Raw genomic sequence first — 20,863 nt, 5'->3', positions numbered from 1 at the left:
TCATCATACCTGAGAAATAATGTGCCTTAGTTTCCACTTCATAAATCTGTTCACGTAAATTCCTCATTAGGTTGAGACTCTGATAGAGAATGAATTTGCATAATAATCACTTTCCAAACAGAGCATGACGTTTGAGAGATGTTCTGAAGTGCCTGAAGAAGCATTTTCTACAGCTTCTAGATCATGCTTGTCTGGAGTTTGAGAAGGACTTTTGCATCCCTGAAGGGAGGTGTTGTTGAAATTTGTCCTTTGACATCTGGCTTCCAAGTGTACCAGCAATTACTTTGAAGGAGTGGTCCTAGAGTGGAATGAACATGCAGATAGTCATTTGAAGGAGTAGAAACCGCTTATCAGTATCTGAAGTTATTTGGTGTTCCAGTACCCATGTGTCTGTCCAGTAACTCATCATCCATTCTCACATCCTGGAAACTCAGTTTTTTAGAATTGCCATGAGAAAAAGAAAGCAGAGATGTGGAAGCTGTAACACCAGTGCAAAACGAGCTGACTTCTAGTTATGCTTTGTTGATTCTACTGAACAAAAGTTCTTTGGGCAGTTTGGTATGCGAATCTCAAAGGCTCTGCTTACAAATAAGGAAAGCTGCTTCTGTTGAGTAAATTGGAAAAAATACACTAGAAACTTGGCTTTTTTTTTTTCTTTCTTTCTGTGTGAGAAATTTAAGGTTACCAAGTCTCAGTCTTTTCTGGTACTGAAGTCTAATATTTGAAATTAATAATTTGCAGCTTATAGTCATTACTGAAACTGAAGAACCTTTGTGGAAGTTACATGGTTAAATGTTTGAGACTTGAGAGAACCCTCAACTAATTCTAACAAATGCTGATCATGTTTTTGTCAAGTATTCTTTTTCTTCCAATAATGCTTTTCAAATCCCTTTCAGCTTGCAAATTGCATTGAGAAAGTTGATATACTGTGCAAGTGAGAGATCATCTGATTCATTATGCAAGCACTACAGAACTTTTAAGTAATCTATCTTTCTTCTCAGGAATCGGATACTCCAGAAGAGAAGAAAAGTGTGCTGATAGCAGCTCCAGGACCTACAGCTGCTAAAAGTGTTGTGGAATTTGCCAGTTCTTCACCAGCTCCCAAAAAAGCCCGGGAGGATAGCAGCCTTGTGCCTCTTATCATTCCTGTATCTGTGCCAGTGAGAAAAATTGACTTGCAAAACCTTGAAAAAGAGAAGTCTGAGGATGGGAAACTCCAGAGAGGCCAAACAAATGATCGAACTCCTTGTGAACGCAAGCCTTCTGTGATAGTCACTCGGAGGCGATCTAATCGTAATACTAACATGGAAACCTCATATCAGGTATGGGCAGGTGAAGAAACCAAAGAGAACCATAGCTGTTAGTTCTAATTATGTATTTTTTTTTGCCCACAAACTTTTCTATTAAGGTATTTTGGTCTCATGGTTTGAACTTGGGATGGGATAATGTTTAGTTTCTTTTTTTTATTTCATTATACTGCCATATATTTGAGGTATCACTGGCTTTTCATGACCTTATTGCTACTACTAGTACACTCAACCAATGTTCCTCTACTAAACAGTAGAGTAAATAAAGCCAGATGGACAATAACACTGAAAAGAATTATTTTGTCTACTTGAGAAAAGTATTCTTTCTCCATATGTGCATAGACAGTAATGAATTGTGAACAGTGTGTATATATCTCTGAGAATGAATAAAATGGAAGCAGAAGATTTATTCTTATGAAATTGAAATCTCTTTGTGAGGTTTTGGAGACCAGTACTTGACTGTTCCCTTTCAGTGTATTGGTGGTCAGTGGGTTTTTGTTTTATCAACTTTTTTATCCGTTCTCTTGAGAAGTATAATGGAGTATTGTGATACCAAAGATAAGTGGCAGGCATCTAAGGAGATTTCTCTGCATTTAATGCACAACCATTTAAGAGAATGCTGTGATATTTTCTGCTATTCTCTTATCTCTATCTTATATCACTTTGTATGTGTGTCAGAGTTCTGCCACACTTACGTGTCCTCTTTTCTAGCTACCATCAGATTGTCACCATCTTTCCAGAGGTTGAATCATATATATTTATTGATTCCTGTGAATTATAGCTTCATAAACACTCAGAGATAGTGTTGCTACCTAATAGTTCCCATATAGCTCCCCATCATCTTCTGCTTTTCACCTTTGCTAATTGTTGAGACCCACCCTCCACAGCTGCCCTATCCAGATTTTGAGCTACTATGGAAGAACGTTGTAATCTTGCTGAAATTTTGCATGTGACCTAAGGGCTTATCATGAAATTAAATATGTAACCTTTTCCTAATAGCATGAACATGCTGTTCCAAAGGATGAAGCAGAGGGCTTTGCCCGGAAACCAAAGCAGCGCCCAAGACCTGAGCCACTCTTCATACCACCAAAAGCTGGCACCTTTATTGCACCACCTGTTTATTCTAATATTACACCGTATCAGAGCCACTTACGGTCACCTGTCCGTCTGGCAGACCATCCTTCTGATAGGAACTTTGAACTACCTCCTTACACTCCTCCACCAATTCTTAGTCCAGTGAGAGAAGGATCTGGGCTGTATTTTAATGCTATTCTCTCTTCGAGTGGTCATCCAGTTCCACCTCCAATGACTCCTAAAAGTGCACACAGAACCCTGCTTAGATCAAGTAAGTTCCACTTTTTCTTTCCCTTCTTCCCTTGTCTGATTTGTGCTTAGGAACTGTGGAGCAATAGAAGGATAATCATGACTTCTGGAGTATGTGAAAATGAGATCTCTTGGTGATAAAGTCAGGGTAGCTAGGATGAAGGGATTGTAGCACTCCTTCCATCAGTCCATAAATGTTAAGATCCATTCACAAGTAATCTCCAACACCCCCTACTGACATCCTCAGGAATGGAAAAGTCAGTTCGTTTTCTATAATAGCCTGTCATTATCTTGGGCTGAGTGAGCAGTAAGTAGTTATTCGTAAGATGTAAAAGGTGAGTTCTTCTTGGGTATTTTAAACTTGTTTAGCATATGGGTGCCTGTTTTGAAATATGGATACCTCTGACAGATTTATAAGCTGTGTGAAGAAAATATCTCATGAGATGAGTCTGAGCAGTTCTTTCTTTGCTTTGCAGACAGTTCAGAGGTTACCCCTCCTGTTCTTTCCGTGGTGGGAGAAGCCACTCCGGTCAGCATTGAACCGTAAGTACCCAGCAGAATCTTAGCCTGGTAGTAAACCTGCTTCTCTTCCCACTCCTAAACCTTTGACCTGCTCCATATATAGTTGATATATCCTCTTAGAAACATTAAAGCTATTCCTATTAGTGACTCAAAATATAAATGGTTGTTTAAAAAAAACAAAAACAAAACCAACAACTTTGTGCAGTAAATAGCATCTGGGCAAATGCACTTTTTAATTCTGGTGGTTTTGCCTACTTTCTATTACTATGGAGCCATCTCTGGGCTGAAATAGCATTGGTTAGCTGAGTGAGTTAGGTGTCTCTCTTGTTTTTTTATGTACATGTATTTGGAAGCTCTATAATTGTTTGAGAGTGGGAAAATAATACTCCTTTAGTGAAAGATCAAAGAAGAATAAGAACAAATGTAGTTAGATTTCAGATGGGCAGCTCAGATTTCAAGTTATCCATGTGGCACGTATTAGCTTCAGCACAAATGTGAACGTGGTTTAGTTCCCTCTTAGGCCAGCTCAGTCTGTAAGCATGGTAGCCACTTGCATGCAGTGTGTGACCTGAACTAATAAGCTTAATTAATCTTTTCAGCTGTTTGTGTGCTGTGAAAGCTCAGACATTAAAACTTAATGGCACTAGAGAACAGTTTGAAAATACTGAAACTGGAGTTACAGTTTTAGGTTTAGTGCCAGTTCTAAACCTGTCAGGAAAATCGGAGCTACAAATGTCTCTGCACAGCCCTTGTGAACTCTGGAAATGTTATCAGTTGGAATTAAGGCCTACGGAACTGTGAGATGGTTCCAATTCTGTTTGAACTCTTGCAAAATCTAAGCATCAAGATGTATGGCACGGTGATAGTCGTGTGAATACCATTCATGTGGCTCTACATTTCTGACCCTCTGCAGTCAGGAATCTCTTGTTAATGTTTGAAATTTAACTTAGACCATCTCCAAATAAACACGTTGTCTTTTACTTCCAAAATTGTCCATGTTTCTACGATTAGCAGTAGCATTTGCTGTCAACTTATAGGACTTTTTTCCCTTTCTCTGTCCTGCCTGTTGGAAGTTCTGGTTTTGTACATTTTTTGGCAGCAGGCTGTCCTGAGCTGATTGAAACCTATTGCAATTGAAAAGAAACTCAGGTTATTCTTGTCACCTTCACAAATTCCCTCTGGGCCCGGACTCTGGCTCCAGGACAACTCAAGCAGATAATCACTGTTTCTTTGCTTCTGTATCTTGTACTGTACCAACAGCAGTTCATACTCATTCATAGAAATAATCAAGCACAGATTTAGTTTTGGTTTGTTTTTAATCTGTTTTAACTATAGTTTAATTCATTGTTTTGTTGTTGGTTGAAGTGAACCTCTTCTTGAACAGACATTTTTGTTTTCTCAGCAGATCTTGATCATCTTTGCATGATGTTACTAAGTTTTGCTGTTGCCCCCAGTGGTTTAAATTGCTGATGTTGATGGCATAATATTGGCTGTGGATTCAGCTGTGGATGAAAGTTTTCAAATTTGTTACTATAAAATTCAAGCCATCGTGACTTTTAACTCCCTTTTGGCAAAAGAAAATGAACTTGCATTAGTGTGCGAAGAGCTATCTTGTAATCTTGAGACTTAGTGAACAGATGTTTAGGCAGACTAGAAAACTTTAGATTTTAAAATCACAAAGTAGTGTCATTTTGTGCTGTCAAAGTAAGTAGTTCACTGCTTCAGTGCTAATTTGTGCAGTAGAGTTGTGGTCTGTTATGTGGGTGTATCTTCTATAAAGGAAGGATGTCCAGAAACATTTTTAAATTATTATTATTTTAAGAAAAAGGGGAAAAAAGCACAATTTCATCCATTGGTTTGCGTTCTTGATCCTGTTAGAAGCTGATTATAACTTATGATTGCCACATATTGTGTTCTTAATTGCTTGCTTTGTCAGACCGTCTGCTAATGCTTCTTAAAAGGTTGATTGCAAAGATTTGGAGTAGGAAATGTGCTAATGAAGCTTAATTCTTCTATCTGTGAAGTAGATTAATAGGCAGCTGGTGTCATACATCTGAGTGTCTTAGGAGTCTTGTAGTTCAGTTCCTTTTAAGTCATTCTGTAGTCACTCCTCATCTAGCCTCGATTCTGAACTATGCCACATAGAATTGTATCACAAGTTGTCTCAGCAGCATTTATTACAGGCAATAGATTCTGCTATACTCTAATCTAGGCATCCATGTTAAAGGAGTCATGGAATAACTTAGCTGTGGTGGACCCTAGAAGGTCACTTAGTCCAAGCCCCTACTTGGATCAGGCCATATTAAATAAGATTACTTAAGCTTTTGCAGTGGAAATCTGGTTTTATTTGGATACTACAGGTGCAATACACATAGGCTCTTACTGCTGAGGGACACAAGAGTCAATGTTTAGTTTTAGAATAAAAGGTCATTTCTGAGATATCACTCCTAGCTTGCATTCTTTTCCTCTGGTTCTTTCAGCTGCTACTCTCCCTCTCACAAATGAGGCCAGAAGAGTCACTGTCTGGGGACACAAGATCTTCAGAATTTCCCTACATATTAACAGACATTTTGTCTGTTTCCACTTGACAGCAAAGTCAATTACTTGTAGTCATACCTTCTAGGGTGGGTCAGAATCCATAGTCCTTTCCTCCACTGTAAAACTGTATGCCATACCAATAGGTGAGACTACTTGCAGTGAGCAGAATATTCCATACCAATATCATTTTGTAGTCCATCACAGTGTGCTGAAATGAGGATGTATCAAGGTTTTTTATTTTGGTGTTTTTCTCTTTCAGCAAGATTTTATCAATGAAATCTCTTGCTTTTTGTTCTGCTCTCATGCTGTATATCCCCAATAAGATCATCAGCCAGTATAATTTTTTTTCTCTTCAACAAAATAATCAAGAAGGGTGAAAGCAGATGTTCAAGAAAGGGTGAATGAGTGAAAAACTACAGTTTTAACAGGCTTCTGTACCTGTAAAATACTCAAAGCCAGACAGTCCTTTCTGGGGTTCTTCATTCTCCATGCAGCTTCCACTCTCAATATGTATGAAATTGAATTACTTTTCAGAAGCAGTATCTATTGTGTTGAATCGGTTTTCTAGACACCCTGAAACACTTAAAACTGCAGGCATTACAGGTGGGACATTTGCAGCTGCCTTTGTTATCCCCATGCCATGCCACTAGACAGCATCCCTGGCACTTCGCTTTTGACTGGAACTGAGATCATGTTTTGGGGAAGATGACAGGCCGTATGTGGTGTTCTGTATAAAGCTTCTCTGTTACGTTAGTTATATCTGAATGTTATCTCACCATCACCTACTTACTGCCAAGGAAGTTTTCTGAGCAGTTATTAGGAGACCCTACTTTAAGTACAGTTCCAACCACTGTTGATTGGTAAGATAATGGAAACTGATAGTGAATATAAGACCTCTTATCTTTTCAGATGTAATGTACAAACCTGAAAGCTGTTCTTGCTATATTGCAGAGCTTGCTGCATTTTGGTTTCTCCATAATTTGTGTTTTTACAGGAGATGTGGACTGTTGGGATATTGTTGAAATTACCTGATCATGACTTATCTTTTCTGCAGGCGTATAAATGTAGGAACTCGCTTCCAAGCAGAAATCCCTTCACTCCAAGACAGATCTCTGGCAGCAGATGATGAACATAAAGCAGAGCTTGTGTGGCAGCCATGGGGTGACCTGGAAACCAACAGAGTCACCCAACAGAATGGTAAGAATGTAGAAAGCTGGTGCATAAATCTGAGTGCCACAGCCATAGTAGAGGTAACCACATGTCTACTGTAGGCATTAAAATAGAGCTGCTAATTATCAACACATATTAAAATGGTCTTGAGAGCAATCTTAGGAGTAAAACTTACTTTTCTGGATTGCATGTGGGGGCTGGAAGGTTGATAAGATTTTATTTATTGAGATAAAATGAGAACATTATTTTGTGTCAAAGATAGACTTACATTCAATGAAACTTCCTTGTCTTAACGTTTGAGTGCCACGTGTAGTCAACTTTTAAACAGATGCTGTAGATGTAATAGAATTTGAGAAAATCAAGTTGTAGACATTAGTCATCAGGAGGAAGCAGGAGCTGTGGCAGCTAGTTAGCAGATAGAGTAGCTGTCTGCTTTTGGTGCACACAGGCTGTGGCATATACAGATGCTGAAGAGAGAGTGTGGGTGGTCTTGGAATAATTTTTTCTTAATAAAGAGAAAAAGGGTATTATGAAATGAAAACTTTGTATAGATCTTAGAATAGAAGGAGGACTGAAAAAATCTGAGGTGAAGGAAGATTGGAAGACATTGAAGGAGACTGGAGTTGCAAAAAACTCCATATGTAAATAGTGCTGCGTGTGGCACTCTGCTCTGTGATCTTGCTATCTAATTAATTCCTTTGCCCAAATCTGACCCAAATAAATCTGCAAGGTCACTCATCATCTTGGTTTTATCTTCTGTTATGTGTAATTCTGCTTTAAAAAGTCTAATTAGTCATGTGAATTCTCTAGGAAACTCAATTTTAATCTTCTAATCTGAACTTGTTTGGTATCTCTGTGGGAACAGTGGAAAGCCTGCTAGCTGCTGCCTGCTCAAGCATTTTTCCTGGGGGTGGAACCAACCAGGAGCTGGCACTGCATTTCTTACATGAAGAAAAAGGAAGCATTCTGGTGAGTCTTCTCGCCTTTTTGCTTTGATGTGGTGAAAGATTTTAATAAAGGCCAGGTGACCTGTTATTTAATGAATGGAAGCCCCTTGAAGACTCTGTCCCTTGCTTCTAGCTCACACTGCTTAGTGTCCCTTGGAAATGTTGCTGCCCCTAAAGTGTTCTTCTTGATGTACACTACCATGTTCACTCCCTGTGAACTTATTCTTTTGTAACGCCTTTCTATTGCGCTGGTCCCTTTCTCATTACATCTTTTGTATCACCATTCCACCGTGTTGATCTTTCTGATTGTTACAACAGTCAAAACTGTGATTTTAAAGTTGTCCCATTTCATGTCACAAGTATTAACTCTTGATGCAGGAAAAAGAGAAGAAATTCTTTTCAATCAGCGTACCAGAAAGAAGTGGATTAACAATTACATGATCTTTGTTTTCAATTTTTTGTGTTGTTTATTTTAGGGAGCTCTGACCAAGCTGCTATTGAAGGGGCCAGTACGATCACCTACCCATCCTCTGGCAGACTATCACTACACAGGTTTGCTAACCAGAATAACTCTGTGCTGCCTGTATGTCTTAAGGGAATTCTTCCATATTTTCCCTCTTCTTCTGGGACAGTCTGTAATGTTGTGATAAGATTTAAAGGCCACACTTCTCCCAAGCATGTCAGATAATGGCTTGCCAGGAATTTCGCTTGTTCAAATCATGACACAATGTAAGAAACACTCCATCTCTTAGAATATGTGCATCTATGACTTTGCATATGTGTATACTCTGTTGTTTGTTGTTTGTTTTTTTTTTGCTGGAGAAAAAGGAATCTGATCCCTTATACTAAGCCATGGAGAATGCAGAAAAATAATTAGTTCTTAAAGGATAGACTGTGGTAACCTCAGGGTCACAGCTTCTCTGGCGTGGATTTCCATGCAGTAGAGTTAAGAGGGGTTATGAGGGAAGAGATCTGAAGTATGCTGAAGAAAGCTAGGAGGAGGTGAAGAGCTCAGCCAACTGTTGATGCCTGTCATTGTTTCTGTGAAATATATATGCCATAAATTGTCTTTTTAGTGTCATACCTAGTTAGGAATTGTTAGGCTGCGTGACACTATTTCAGTGATCTAGAGTGACCATAGCCACTTGAGAGTCCTAATGCAAAGTGGCAGAGAGACATTTTATAGCTGCTGCCACAAAGTACAGAAATTGCATTTATTCATTATTACATACTGCTACTGTAATGCTGCTGCTTTGGTATATCTATAAGGGAGGAGGAGATTCCAGAATGTTTGTTATTGGAGGCAAGGATGCTAGAATACTAACATATTTAGGATGTTATAAATTGTCAAGTACTGTTTGCTGTTATGTCTCATCTGGTATCGTGGTTTGCTGCTGAAAAGGAAGATCCTGTTCTCCTGCCCCTACCGTTTTCCTTTTATCATATCTAATGACTCAGTCACCACAAAATGCATCTGTTAAGCTTGCTGTTCAGTTGAAAAATATTGTAGTTCTTCTAAGTATCTGGTTTTAGTGAGCTGAACTGAGTTAACCTGGAGGGAGGAGTACTAGGTCTAGAATGAAGAGGTGAAAGGAGGGCCAAAGTGAAACAGTAAGGGAAGGGTTAAAAGCAGCCTGCAGTTATGTAGGATTAGGTGCAAAGTGAGACTGTACCCTTCTATGTGTGCATTCCTTTTTTTTAAAGGGACGCCTAAGAAAAACTACCTAGAAGAGTTAACATTTGAAATTGCAAGGACTTAGTTGCAACTTTTTTATCTACAGGATCAGACAGTTGGAAAGTTGCTGAAAAGAAGCTTTTCAACAAAGGCATTGCAATCTACAAGAAAGACTTTTTCTTGGTCCAAAAACTGGTGAGTGTTACTGTTGCCATTTTTTTATGGCAATGGTATCTTCTCATGTTTGAACATTTAACACAGGAGATTAAATCCTGACATTTTCTGAAAGCTCAGTATTAAGCACACAAGATTTTGTGGAGATGAGCACGAAATCTCACCAGAGGTAGCTAGAACAGGATGGGTTGGCTTGGCTTGTTTGTTTGTTTTTTGCTGTCGTTGTTTACTCAACCCTTGTACTTTCTGCATTTCTTCCATTAGTCCACATAGCGCAGATATCGCTTCCACAGGGTGTATTTATAGATGCTGGTAATGTTCCAGTACAGCTTAAAGGGCTTGCTTATAAAACTAAATAGAAACAAATCTGATGAAAAGGACCAAAGAAGGATATGTGAATGATGCATCCTTTTGTTCTGTTTGCTGTGACGCTGATATTTAAAATGATGGATCCTGTGTGCTTTCCATGAGGCGTGACACCTCAGTGAGAGGAAAGCACTTGAAGGACTCAGAGCACAGAATTGGGAGCTGTATTTGTTTTCTCTGAATGAAACATCCAAAATGCATTTAAGTCGTAATAGCCTAGAAATTAAGAATATACTCCCAAACTTTCAAAATAATCCCCGATAAAGAATATGTAGATGGTCATAGGTCTGTACTGATAATTGTCTCTTGCCATATGTGTGTGAAATGCATGTGGCCAAAACAGGAAAGTGCTGCAAACCTTCCTTTCCATTTTTGGAACGGTATTCTGCTCTGGTCTACTCTGAAGTGCTGCTGTAAAATAAAACTCTCCCGTAAAACTGAAAGGCTGCCCTCAAGCCTGACGGCTCAGTTGGAATGTTTCACATGCTAAGAGGTGCAGTAAGCAGACAAAGTGCCAGGTTCTGTCACCTTTACATTGACCAGCTTTTCTTTGGAAAGCTGGCCTTGTAGACCTCAAAATGAATAGCACTGGCAGTAGGGAATGGGCTGTGGGGTGGGGCACACAGGAGAAGAGAACACCATAAATAAGGGTTTAACAGCAGTTGTGAGATCAAGACTGCTAGGGAAAGAAGAGCACAAGGGGTATTTATTGCACTCTTATTGATTGTTTAAAAACCTTCTTAAAATCATGTAATACATCGAACTTCTGTGTTTTCCAAACACCAGATAAAAACCAAGACAGTGGCTCAGTGTGTGGAATTCTACTACACATATAAGAAACAAGTGAAAATTGGTCGGAATGGGACCTTAATTTTTGGGGACATAGATGTCGCTAATGAGAAGTCTGTGAGAGATGAAGCTGAAGTTGACATCAAGGTAATTTCCTAAATTTCTCTCTTCTCTCCTGAGCTATGGTGCTAAGTTTGGTTTTATGTGCTGTCTTGTTTGGTAGTAGAATCAAGAGCGAAAACAATCTGGCCAGTGTGGAGTTCAGACTGACAAGCTTGTATCCCGTGTCGTGTAATGACATTTACTTGCAGGCACCAAAATTAACAGTTCCTTTATTTTCTGTTGAAGAGTTCCCATAGGTTTGCACGTGTTCTTCCTCTCAGAAGGGACTTTTTCAGTGAAGAACAGGGGCACTTGGAAGAGGAAGAGGAGGAGGAAGAGGAGGCAGAGGAAGGGTTGGATAATAGAAAGAAGAGCACACTCCTCAAAGATGAACAGATGCTACATGATGATTTAACAGTAAGTGCTGCATTGTGCATGTTGTGCTTTTTATACTACCTTCACTCTGCAAGTTGTTTAGAAAATACCAGGTCAACAGTTCAAGATGCAGAAGTTTCTGCCTTCTTCCAGAGAAAGGGCTGGGCTGAGGTAGCTTAGAATGTTGCTGGTAACAAGACAGTGTGCTGCTCTGGAAGAACTGAGATGAGTAAGGAAAGGAAACTCACCTTAATTATTTGTATCATATCATAGTATCATAGTATTGTGCAAGTTGGAAGGGACCTTAGAGATCATCGAGTCCAACTCCCGGGATTCGAGCCCTCTGTGTAGCAGAGCGGCACTTCTACCCCCTGCTCCACAGGGGGGATTCGAACCCGGGCCCCCTGGTGTTGCAGACGGGAATTCTACCGCTGCGCCACCGGGGCACACAATTTGTAGTTGAAGTACACTTGGGACCACAGTGAGAAGTGAGTTTTGGTTTGTTTGCCTTACATTTCCCTCTCTCCGAAGGTCAATGATGCCAACATAAGGAGTCGAGAGGCAACGGTTACAGGCAGAATTGGAAGAAGGTCAAGGGAGACAACCATGAAGCCTCGAAAGCTTATTCCTGCTCCAGTGCAGAGGAGGCGGCGAAAACAGAAGATAAAATCAGATGTTACCAGTAAAATCCAGAACACAGAAAACACATTTCCATGTAAAAAGTGTGGCAGGTAAGAGCAACTTAGCTTCCAGCAGTAGTCATGGAATTACAGTATGGCAGGCTGGAGAGGCTGGCAATAATTTTAATGAGGTATTGCCCTACTTAATCTTGCAGATTAGGGGTTTTTACAGTTTGTTTGTTTGTTTGTTTTTAACAACTTACAGCTTTGAGATGTCTTTCATATCAGAGGTATATTGATATTAAGGTACTTTGATTTTGGCTAATTACCTTCTGACCATTTTTCAAATGGCATGAGACACTGCCTGCATTTCAGTGGTGTGTCATATTTGGATGGCAAGAAAATGAGATCTCTCCATCTAGTTAAATCACAAAGGCCGTTAACAAATTATTGCTATGCCTGGGACTTGGCTGACTCTGCAAAGCTATGTTGTCCCTGTGTCCTCTGAGAGCATCTTGTACTGGAAAGGTTAGAGCTGTTAGAAGGCAGGTGGCTACTTGAAGAGAAGGAGCAGGCAAGGGTTCATAATGCTCTCTAAACCTGTCTTGTGACATTTGATGCCAATTCAAAATAGTTATTGGTGAGAGATAGAGGGATAGATCATGGTACTGCAGAGTTGGGAAGAAAAAGCTCAAATGTTTCCAGCTATGTGGATAAGTGTCTGGAATAGCAACTGACCACGTCCATGTTTATTTTATTTTTACAGTGTAGGGGGAATGGCTAGAAAGCACGGTTCTGTTGTTAAGCAGTAGGTGTGTGTTTCAGATGCCGGTGTTGCCCCTCCAAATTTAAAAAATATATTAAGAAACAAAGCAAGTAACTCAAGAGTGCTCAGGATCTCCTGCTAATACTACAACCAGTGCACTGGCACACACTGAGGCAGAAGTGGTGTTTGCTGAAGATGTTTTGTTACAGTGCCAGCATTGGTTCCTGTGCTGAAGCTTGCGAACTTGAGGCTGTAGCTATGGAAAGCTCTTTCAGTAAATTAATGGAGGAGGAAGTTGTAAATGAGACCAATGCTAATGCACTTATATTTCCTCAGGGTGTTCTACAAGGTGAAGAGCCGCAGTGCTCACATGAAGAGTCATGCGGAGCAGGAGAAGAAGGCGGCCGCACTGAAGCAGCAAGAGAGAGAGGCAGCAGCAGCAGCAGAGGCGGCAGCAGCAGCAGCCCACGGCCAGGCCCAGCAGGAAGAGAGCAGTGAGAGTGGAAGCAACAGCAGTGGAAGCAGCAGTGGGAGCTCAGATGAGGATGGAGAAATATAGCAGCAGGCTAGAAATGGAGGGAGTAGCAAGGCTGGACCTAATACCCTCTCAGTGGTTTCACGTTTTTTGCTTGCACTTTTCTGACCTGAGCCATCATGTCTCAGTTTCAGTGCTGCAGCCTCCTCGTGCCACATGTTCCACTTCACCTTGCCAGTACTGACCAAGCCAGAGTGGCAGACAAGAAGATTTGTTTCAGCTTGGATTTAAAAAAAAAAACAAAACAAATAAGATTTCTATTCTATTTATAATCTTATCTGAGGTACACGATTGAACAACGTCACCTGCAGTGGAAGTAAGTTCTCTCGGGTCAGTAAGACCTCTCTTCTTGTGCTTGTCAGGAATAATGACAACAGGATTCTTGGATACCACAGTTTCCAGACCAGAGTTAGAAAATGGTGCTCTGCTCTGTGGTGACTGTATCCAGTTACTGTGATACCGGTGATTTCTAGATGTTTTTTTTTCTTAGCAAGTTATTCTTCCTGTTACCCTTTCCTGCCTTCCTAAGCATTTATTCTGGCTGCCAGCAAGTTTTGTGGAAAGACGGTGTGTGGTTTTGGCCTCTGTTTCACAAAAAAGAGAAGTGGGATGGAAAAGAAATGCTTCCTCATTCTGAGAGGAAGTTTTATTTTTCAGAGAACCCTGAGGTGTTTTTCTTTCATGCTACTAAGAATGCAGCAATGGGTGTAAGGTATCTTGAGGGACTGAAGTAGTCACAGGCCTTGTGCGTTGTCTCCTAGTGGAAAACAAAGTAGTTAGCCTTTGATAAACTTCTTGGAAGGTAGTCTGGGTTTCACAAGTGCAATTTGAAATGAATGCTGTCAGTTTTGACTTTGGTTAAAGTGGAGCAAGTTTGTTTTGTGAAAGTGAACATGAACCTTGTTTGAGTGTTGGACTGTGTGCACCCCAGAGATGGGAGGAATGAACTCTCATATCTGTGAAGCTCCTTAAATCCCCTTGTGAATGAATGGCTCTTACCTCTCAACACATCCATTTATTTCCTGTGGCAGCCCTCATTTATCTTTTGAAACTGTTGTCATTTTGAGCTTATGTCTGTGGGGCCCTTGTTTTCCAAATACTTCCTGTCAGACAGTATGTGACTGTATATGCAGGAGGCATTTCACCTCCATGCAAGTGGCTGGACAGCCATGCCTGATGGGCTGTCCTTCTGTCGCCCCCTTAGTTGGCTGAAATGCTGACTTCTCTTCAGAACTGACATGTGCTAATGGCCAAAAAAAGGTCTCGCAACCAAAATCCTGCTGGTAAATGGAAGTTAAGAGGACGCAAAAGGAGTCCCGGTGACATTTTGATTGGTCTGTGCATCTTTATAGCCCTCTTCATCTTTACTTCATAAAGATGTAGAGAATCAGATCACTTCCTTGCTCTCACAGTTGATCAGTCCCAGCTCCCTGTTCTGGCTCCTTCAGCGCACTGTGTGGAGGCAGCAGTTCCTGGGTGCCAGCAGTGCATCACATCCCATGCATGCTGCTCCTGTGGTGCATGGCCAAGCGGGGACCCTGGGTCAGTTAGTGCACATGAAGTGTGCTGGTATTTTTTAATTATTATTATTTTTTAATTTGCCTCTTTGGGCTGCTAGATGAATTTCAGGCAATGTATCTACTTGTCAAGTTGCCGATGGAAAATGGATCTGACTCAGCATGCCATCTGGTCCTCTTTTCCTGCCCCAGGTAGTTTTGTACAACCATGGTTGCGCTGTCCAAGTCTGAGAGGCTGTGTATTGTACCATATTTTCTTTTCATACATATGCCTTTGTATAGACTTAATAGAAACAGTTACTACTCTTAAAATCAGTAGCATTATCAGACAGACTGCACTTTTTTCAATGTTGGCAATTCTGCCTGTATGCATTTGATTTCCTACCAATGCTGTGTGTTCATTCCTAATAAAGCCAGGTGGCCCTGTCAGCGCAGGGATGACTGCTGCATGTCCCTGGGTTTTGCTGACAAGACTGTGGAAGCAGATGGCATGTCACAAACCATTACAATCCGTTCAGAAACTGCAAAGAACTGAAAAAGCTACTCATCATTAAAGAAAAGCTTAAGCGTATCGGTCTTCCTACTAAGATTTTCAGTGTTATTATCTTTTTCCTCCTGTAAATCAGAGAAAAAGCTCGTCTGCTGCTATCCTGGGGCCTTCAGAGAGAACAGAAGCTTTAGCACACTGTGCCAGCACGGTCAGTGAAGCAGCTGGAATACATGGCTCACTTCTACTGCTGGGATTAATTCCGGTATAAAGTGATGATGCAGTTAAAATTCTGAAGTATGTTTCTGGGAAGTTGTGGGTAGTTTCCAGATCCTGAGACCTGCAGGGTGGAACATCAGCTCAGAAACATGCAGGGCTTGTGAATATATGTAAAATGGGTTTAAAATAATGTAGATGCTGCTGTGATGAATGCATTTCCTGGAGTAGCAGTCTCAGCTGTAGCATGGTGTGCAGTCACTTACAAGTCTGGGAAGTCCTGGGAGGGCAGAATGAAGAAATGGAGATAGAGGTGGAAATGGCACACAGAGAGAAACAGAATGAAGATTGTTAAGGCTGGAGAAAAGAGATCTGTCTAAACCTGATAATTCAAGTAAGGGTAATGAAACTATTTTAGGAAAGTGCTTTCACTGTCCTTGGTAAAACAGTGCAAAATCAACTATTTAATCCTTTTAAAAAACAGAAAGGAAAAAAAAAAGCATGCTGTTCATATCAGGACAAACCAATGGCTCCTCCATGTCTTGTTTCAGACAGCGAGCAGGAGCAGTTGTTTAGGAAAAAGTGAGGGGAAGTGTGGAGCAGCAGTGTAGTCCCAGCTAGAAAGTGGGATGCTGAGCTAGAAGAACTCCTTGATGTCCTCCAGGAAAACAAATGCACAGACAGATTTGTAGCTGTGGGCTGTTCTCTGTATGGGCAGGAAATCCATACGTGTCTCTGTTTTACCTTAATGCTGTGTAACACCTCCATTTCACCCAGTACTTTTAGTTTCTTCAAGTATGCCAGGGTAACAACGAGCCAACACTCAGCTGTAGCCCTCAGCGGTTTTCAGGTTGGCTGTAGTTTTAGATACTGCACAGCAAATTACAATGGGAGATGACTAACAGGTGAAATCAGCTACAAAGATTTAAAGCAAATTGTGTTACTGCTTTAGGTACCAGTTTTATCTTTCTAGACATGGTAATGCTTTAAGGTAAGCATTGTCGGTGTGTTCCAAAATGGCGGCTCTTTCACTGATTCTGTCTGCTTTAGGAAATCAGTGAGTTTTGCCTCTTACAAAGTGTAAGCATTTGGGGTGCTAGGAAGAAATAAGGAATTGTCTTTAATTGCACTAAGACTATGTATTTATTATACACCAAATCCAGTACTGATCACTTCTCTCCCATCCTGCAGTAGCAGAGAACAGCAAGATATTACAGAGAGACCCTTTGCTAGAAGAAATCTAAACCAGGCTTTTTCTGAGGATAGGATGGCTGCTACTAACATGAGCTAGCAAGGCTGACCAAAAGCAGTTATGTATTCCAAGTAAGTGGCAACAAATATGTTTCCATATTGCTAGTAGCCACCTGAAAACCTTTTCTGTCATGGTAATGAGTGAAAATGTTCCTCTAGGTGTCGCAGTTAAAAACAAGCAGCACTGAACCTGCTGCTCACCAGCTTACAGAAGCAGTATGGAGTGTGCCTGGCATCTGAATTGGATCATGCCAATTAGCAAAGCATGGCAGAGTTGTTTCCAAAACTAAACAAAAAGCACAGAATATAACTGGGGAAAAAAACCAAACCAAAACACCCATCTGCTGTAGACAAAGCATTTGAACTGAATTTGACTGATCTGGAATGAATTATGTTTTTCTGTGCAGGGGAAAATTACTTGAGTGGCTCTTCACTGCAGCACAGTGTTAATTTAAGGCCGTGTTACTCCAATTATGATTAAAAAAATAATCAGTCTGTTCTGATGTTCTGACAGTGTGTCCATTTGAAAGCCCCATGCAGATTATTTTCTGTTTGAAAGCAGTTTCATGGGTCTCCATTCTCGCTACTCTTGCTGTTAGTCTAGAAGGTGCTGTGTGCTCCCAAGTGGAGCTGGAACAAGGAGGGTGTTTCTTTGTGTTAGCTGTTCTTTGTCTGGGAGCAAACAGAAGACACAGGCTGCAGGTCTTATAGCTGCATGCTGGTAATTTGTCCCTTAGAGTGCAGGATGAGGCTGCAGGTGGTCGTACACCTAGCAGTGGCTGTATTTCTAAACCATGGCCCAGCTGGATATCGATGCCAGCTCTGGGTGTTGCAGAGATGCTGTGAGAGATGGGCTAGCAGTCACATTTGCCCTGGTTGTGGTTTTTTTTGCCTTTCTGCCCATGTCATCTGCCCTTTACTGATAGATTAATTCAGCCTTTCAGATTTGTGCTCTGCATGGGGATAGCACTTCCATTTTGTAAGATGATGTATATATAATTGCTAGATAAATGCATGCACTCGTGATGCATATCTGATATAGCTACAGGTGTTTTGCTATCTGGCTGCAAGAGCAACTCTGCATCTTAACGTATTGGATGCTTTCCCATTTAAAATCGGAGCGGCTTGACCAAACAGGCTGCAGTATCCTGGAGAACTCACTTCTGTACGCTGGAGGCCCCAGAACAGCTGTGCTGACAGCTGGACCAGGCAGGATGGCAGCTGCTTTGAAGGCAGGGAAAAGGGAGATATTCTGAAACTTAAAGGTAACTCATCTTTTAGTCCCATCCTAGTGATGGAATTCATGGAATCTGGATTAGCCAACAAAACTTCTCATTTCACTAACCTGACACCTCATGGTGTTTCTCATATTCGCAGCAAGCTTATCATAAAGTCATCATCCAAAAAAAAAAGTGTTTCCTAAACCAGGAGGAGCAAGCCCTCCCTCTCTTAGCTATTATGTACCACTTAGTTTTCTCTCAAGGAGCGGACTTGGGCAGTTCCTGTATATTTCTATCCTATTCTAAAAGAAATGTGAGTGGGGAGGACTAGAGCTGATTTGTCTCATCTGCTTTCATACAAAGGCACTTTTAGTCCAGTGATTACCTCTGCCAGAAACCTCATTTCTCAACCACATTTTCCCATGCAAGCATTCTCTGTTCTATCTTCTAATGTATATCTGGAAGTTTATAAAGCTTTAAAGAGGCAAAGAAGTGGTGTCTACAAACTGTGTTTGATTTTCACGGGGGTGAGTTTCTGTGTAAATTCTTCACTTGGGTTCAGCTGCTTTTCTTGCCCTTGTTCTCTGTGAGGCCAAGTGTTGTCAGGGCAGCCCTTGAGCTTCATCTGAGGAGCCCTTTCTGAGAGCAAGAGATTCCATCGACAGCTGAGCCCAAGGAACACTTAACTTCTCGAGAATCGAAAGCGACGTATATTTTTATAGAAATGTGTATTTTAAAGATCTGTTTCCTGCAGCTTCTCCGTATGTATTTTTCCCCCCGTAGCTCAGATTTGATAAGAACTTTTTTTTGTTGAGTTCATTCTTTTTACGTTGTTTTTAAATTTGTAGTCGAAGCTTTGGTGTACTGTACAGGAGCAGCCTTTGTAATTACTGTATAAATGCTTTATAATAAAGTATATTACTTTTATTTTAGCAAGTGAGCAGACACTTCCTTTTGTGTGTTTGCTGCCTATGGCACCTTTTAAAAGACTGTTACATGTTAGAAATGTACATATATAAATATATTTACCTGTTGCTGTACAGTTGTGATAGACTGGACTGAATTTATTTTTTGTGTGCTTTTTTTATAAACTATTAATACACTAAAGGCAATCTTGCTGATGTGATTGTAATGTACTATGTAACTTATTTACTTAATATCCTCTATATATCTAAGAAACCCTTTTATTAAATGCGGTTTAAAAATAGTCTCAGAGGTGAGGTTTTTTTTGTTGATATGAGGCAGCGGCTGCCAGCTCGGGTTGGTGGTTTGTTCATATACAGGAGGCAGCTGTGAATCCTGCTATGAGTTGTGTTAAGTGCAGTTCTGCTCTCTGATCATATTTCCCTCTGTTTTCCACAGCAATTACTGGGGCTGTTTCTCAGTATTCTCCCTGAAGATATCAGCCTGCGATGTATTGCGGGTCTTACATACAAGAAAGAATCTAGAAAGTATCTGGTAGATACAGCTCTGTTTGCTTTACGTACACTGGAGCGTGTCCAGCCCAAGGCAAGCAGTAAATGAAGACAGCTGGATTCTGCTTCTGATGCTACGGAAACAGCTGCAGAGCTGAGGCAGCATGAAGTCAGTTGGTGCTTGAAGGGTGTGCATCAGATCTGAACTTCTGAGCAGCTCTAGGTGGGACAGAGGGCAGTATGTCCAGGTGAAACACATCTGGAACTGCTGGGAAAAGATGCAGCACTTCTTGCTTGAATTGGCTGCATGTAGAAACAGCAGTGGGTTATAACTCAAAACCAGTTGTAATTCATATTTTATCATATTTCTCGTTTCTAATGTTTAAATAGACATGTTAGTGAATACTGTCTTAAAGGCATGTGTCTGTTACCTGGGTCTATTTCTATTTTTTATATAGATTTGGTAACATATCACTGATCTAACTTGTTTCTCTGGCAGTAGCTGGAACTCTCGCTGTGGGTTTTTAAATATCAATATCCTTCCCTCAGTCCTCAAAGCAGAGGTTCCTTTGTTTTGGAAGCTCACTGGTTATGCTGTTTACCCATTGCTTCTAACACCTGTGGGTGCAAAGGTTTCTAAAAGATGCTACCTTACAGAGAGTGTAGAAACGTGCATCGATAGCTCGCTGATCTCCTGCAGGCTCTCAGTTAGGAGCTAAGAAGGGCTTACCTCAGGGAAATTTCTTCTTGGTTGTTTGTTTATGCTGACAAACTTGTATTTCCAGGATGCTGGCAAGGATGACAGAAGGATGTATTCGAGCAGTGCAGGAGCCCCTGCTTCAATTGACTTCTGCAGATATGGATGTTGATCAGCAATATCACGTGAGAAAGTAAGTGGTATTTACTTAGGTGGCAAAGAAAATAATGCACTTGCCTCACTATCACAGCCTATGGGCAAAAGAGTTACAGGCTGACTGCACTAAAGCTGTGCAAACAAAATTTGGATGATGGAAAATTAACAATAATAAGCTTAGGACAGTTTGCTTTTCATCTTTTTTCAGTGGGTGGATCCAAGGTTATTTCAGCTACTGGGAGACCTTATAAAGCACTTCTGTGATTTCTGAGCTCAACCTCATTTCGAGGGAGCAACATTATGAGGAATCTTGCAGTAACTCCCAGAATGTTTGTTTTTCAATAGCCCTACAGCTGTCGGTGCAGGATGATATTCTTATTTCTCCTGAGGGTGACTACTGCAGGGTAGGAAGCTTTCTCATTTACATCTGAGTTTTGAAACTACTTTTTGCTGACACTGCTTATTAAAGGCTGAAGTTCCTATTACAGAAGTTCATTAACCAGCAACCTTCTCCTGAGCTGGCTGAATGGAGCTGATTGTGTACTGCTATTCCCAGAGCTTACATTCAAAGCAGAACAGGGGTTTTGTACTGAAATAAGACTTACCCTTATATAATGTACTTGTGGTCTTTTTACCCCAAATAAAAAGAGCAGACTTTTCTCTTAGGACCTAACAACAAATCTGACAAGCAATGT

General features: G+C 40.7%; 1 protein-coding gene across 2 annotated transcripts in view; it reads left to right on the top strand.

The window, feature by feature from the left end:
• Positions 1-19,100, top strand: part of MIDEAS (mitotic deacetylase associated SANT domain protein) — a 52,443-nt gene extending 33,343 nt beyond the window's left edge. Inside the window, exons 3-13 of one of the 2 annotated variants that reach the window (XM_072338257.1) lie at positions 1,002-1,322; positions 2,307-2,652; positions 3,107-3,173; positions 6,745-6,887; positions 7,726-7,829; positions 8,284-8,359; positions 9,589-9,677; positions 10,809-10,958; positions 11,160-11,330; positions 11,820-12,019; positions 13,011-19,100. In XM_072338257.1, coding sequence (XP_072194358.1) covers positions 1,002-1,322; positions 2,307-2,652; positions 3,107-3,173; positions 6,745-6,887; positions 7,726-7,829; positions 8,284-8,359; positions 9,589-9,677; positions 10,809-10,958; positions 11,160-11,330; positions 11,820-12,019; positions 13,011-13,233 — 1,890 coding nt within the window. In that variant the 3' untranslated portion in view covers positions 13,234-19,100. The remainder of the gene's footprint in view (positions 1-1,001; positions 1,323-2,306; positions 2,653-3,106; positions 3,174-6,744; positions 6,888-7,725; positions 7,830-8,283; positions 8,360-9,588; positions 9,678-10,808; positions 10,959-11,159; positions 11,331-11,819; positions 12,020-13,010) is intronic. The other variant, XM_072338258.1, reaches the window with a different exon arrangement.
• Positions 19,101-20,863: the final 1,763 nt, after the last annotated feature.

Source organism: Excalfactoria chinensis, chromosome 5, assembly GCF_039878825.1.
Source record: "Excalfactoria chinensis isolate bCotChi1 chromosome 5, bCotChi1.hap2, whole genome shotgun sequence".
NCBI lineage: Eukaryota > Metazoa > Chordata > Aves > Galliformes > Phasianidae > Excalfactoria > Excalfactoria chinensis.
This window is presented reverse-complemented; position numbering and strand designations above follow the sequence as displayed.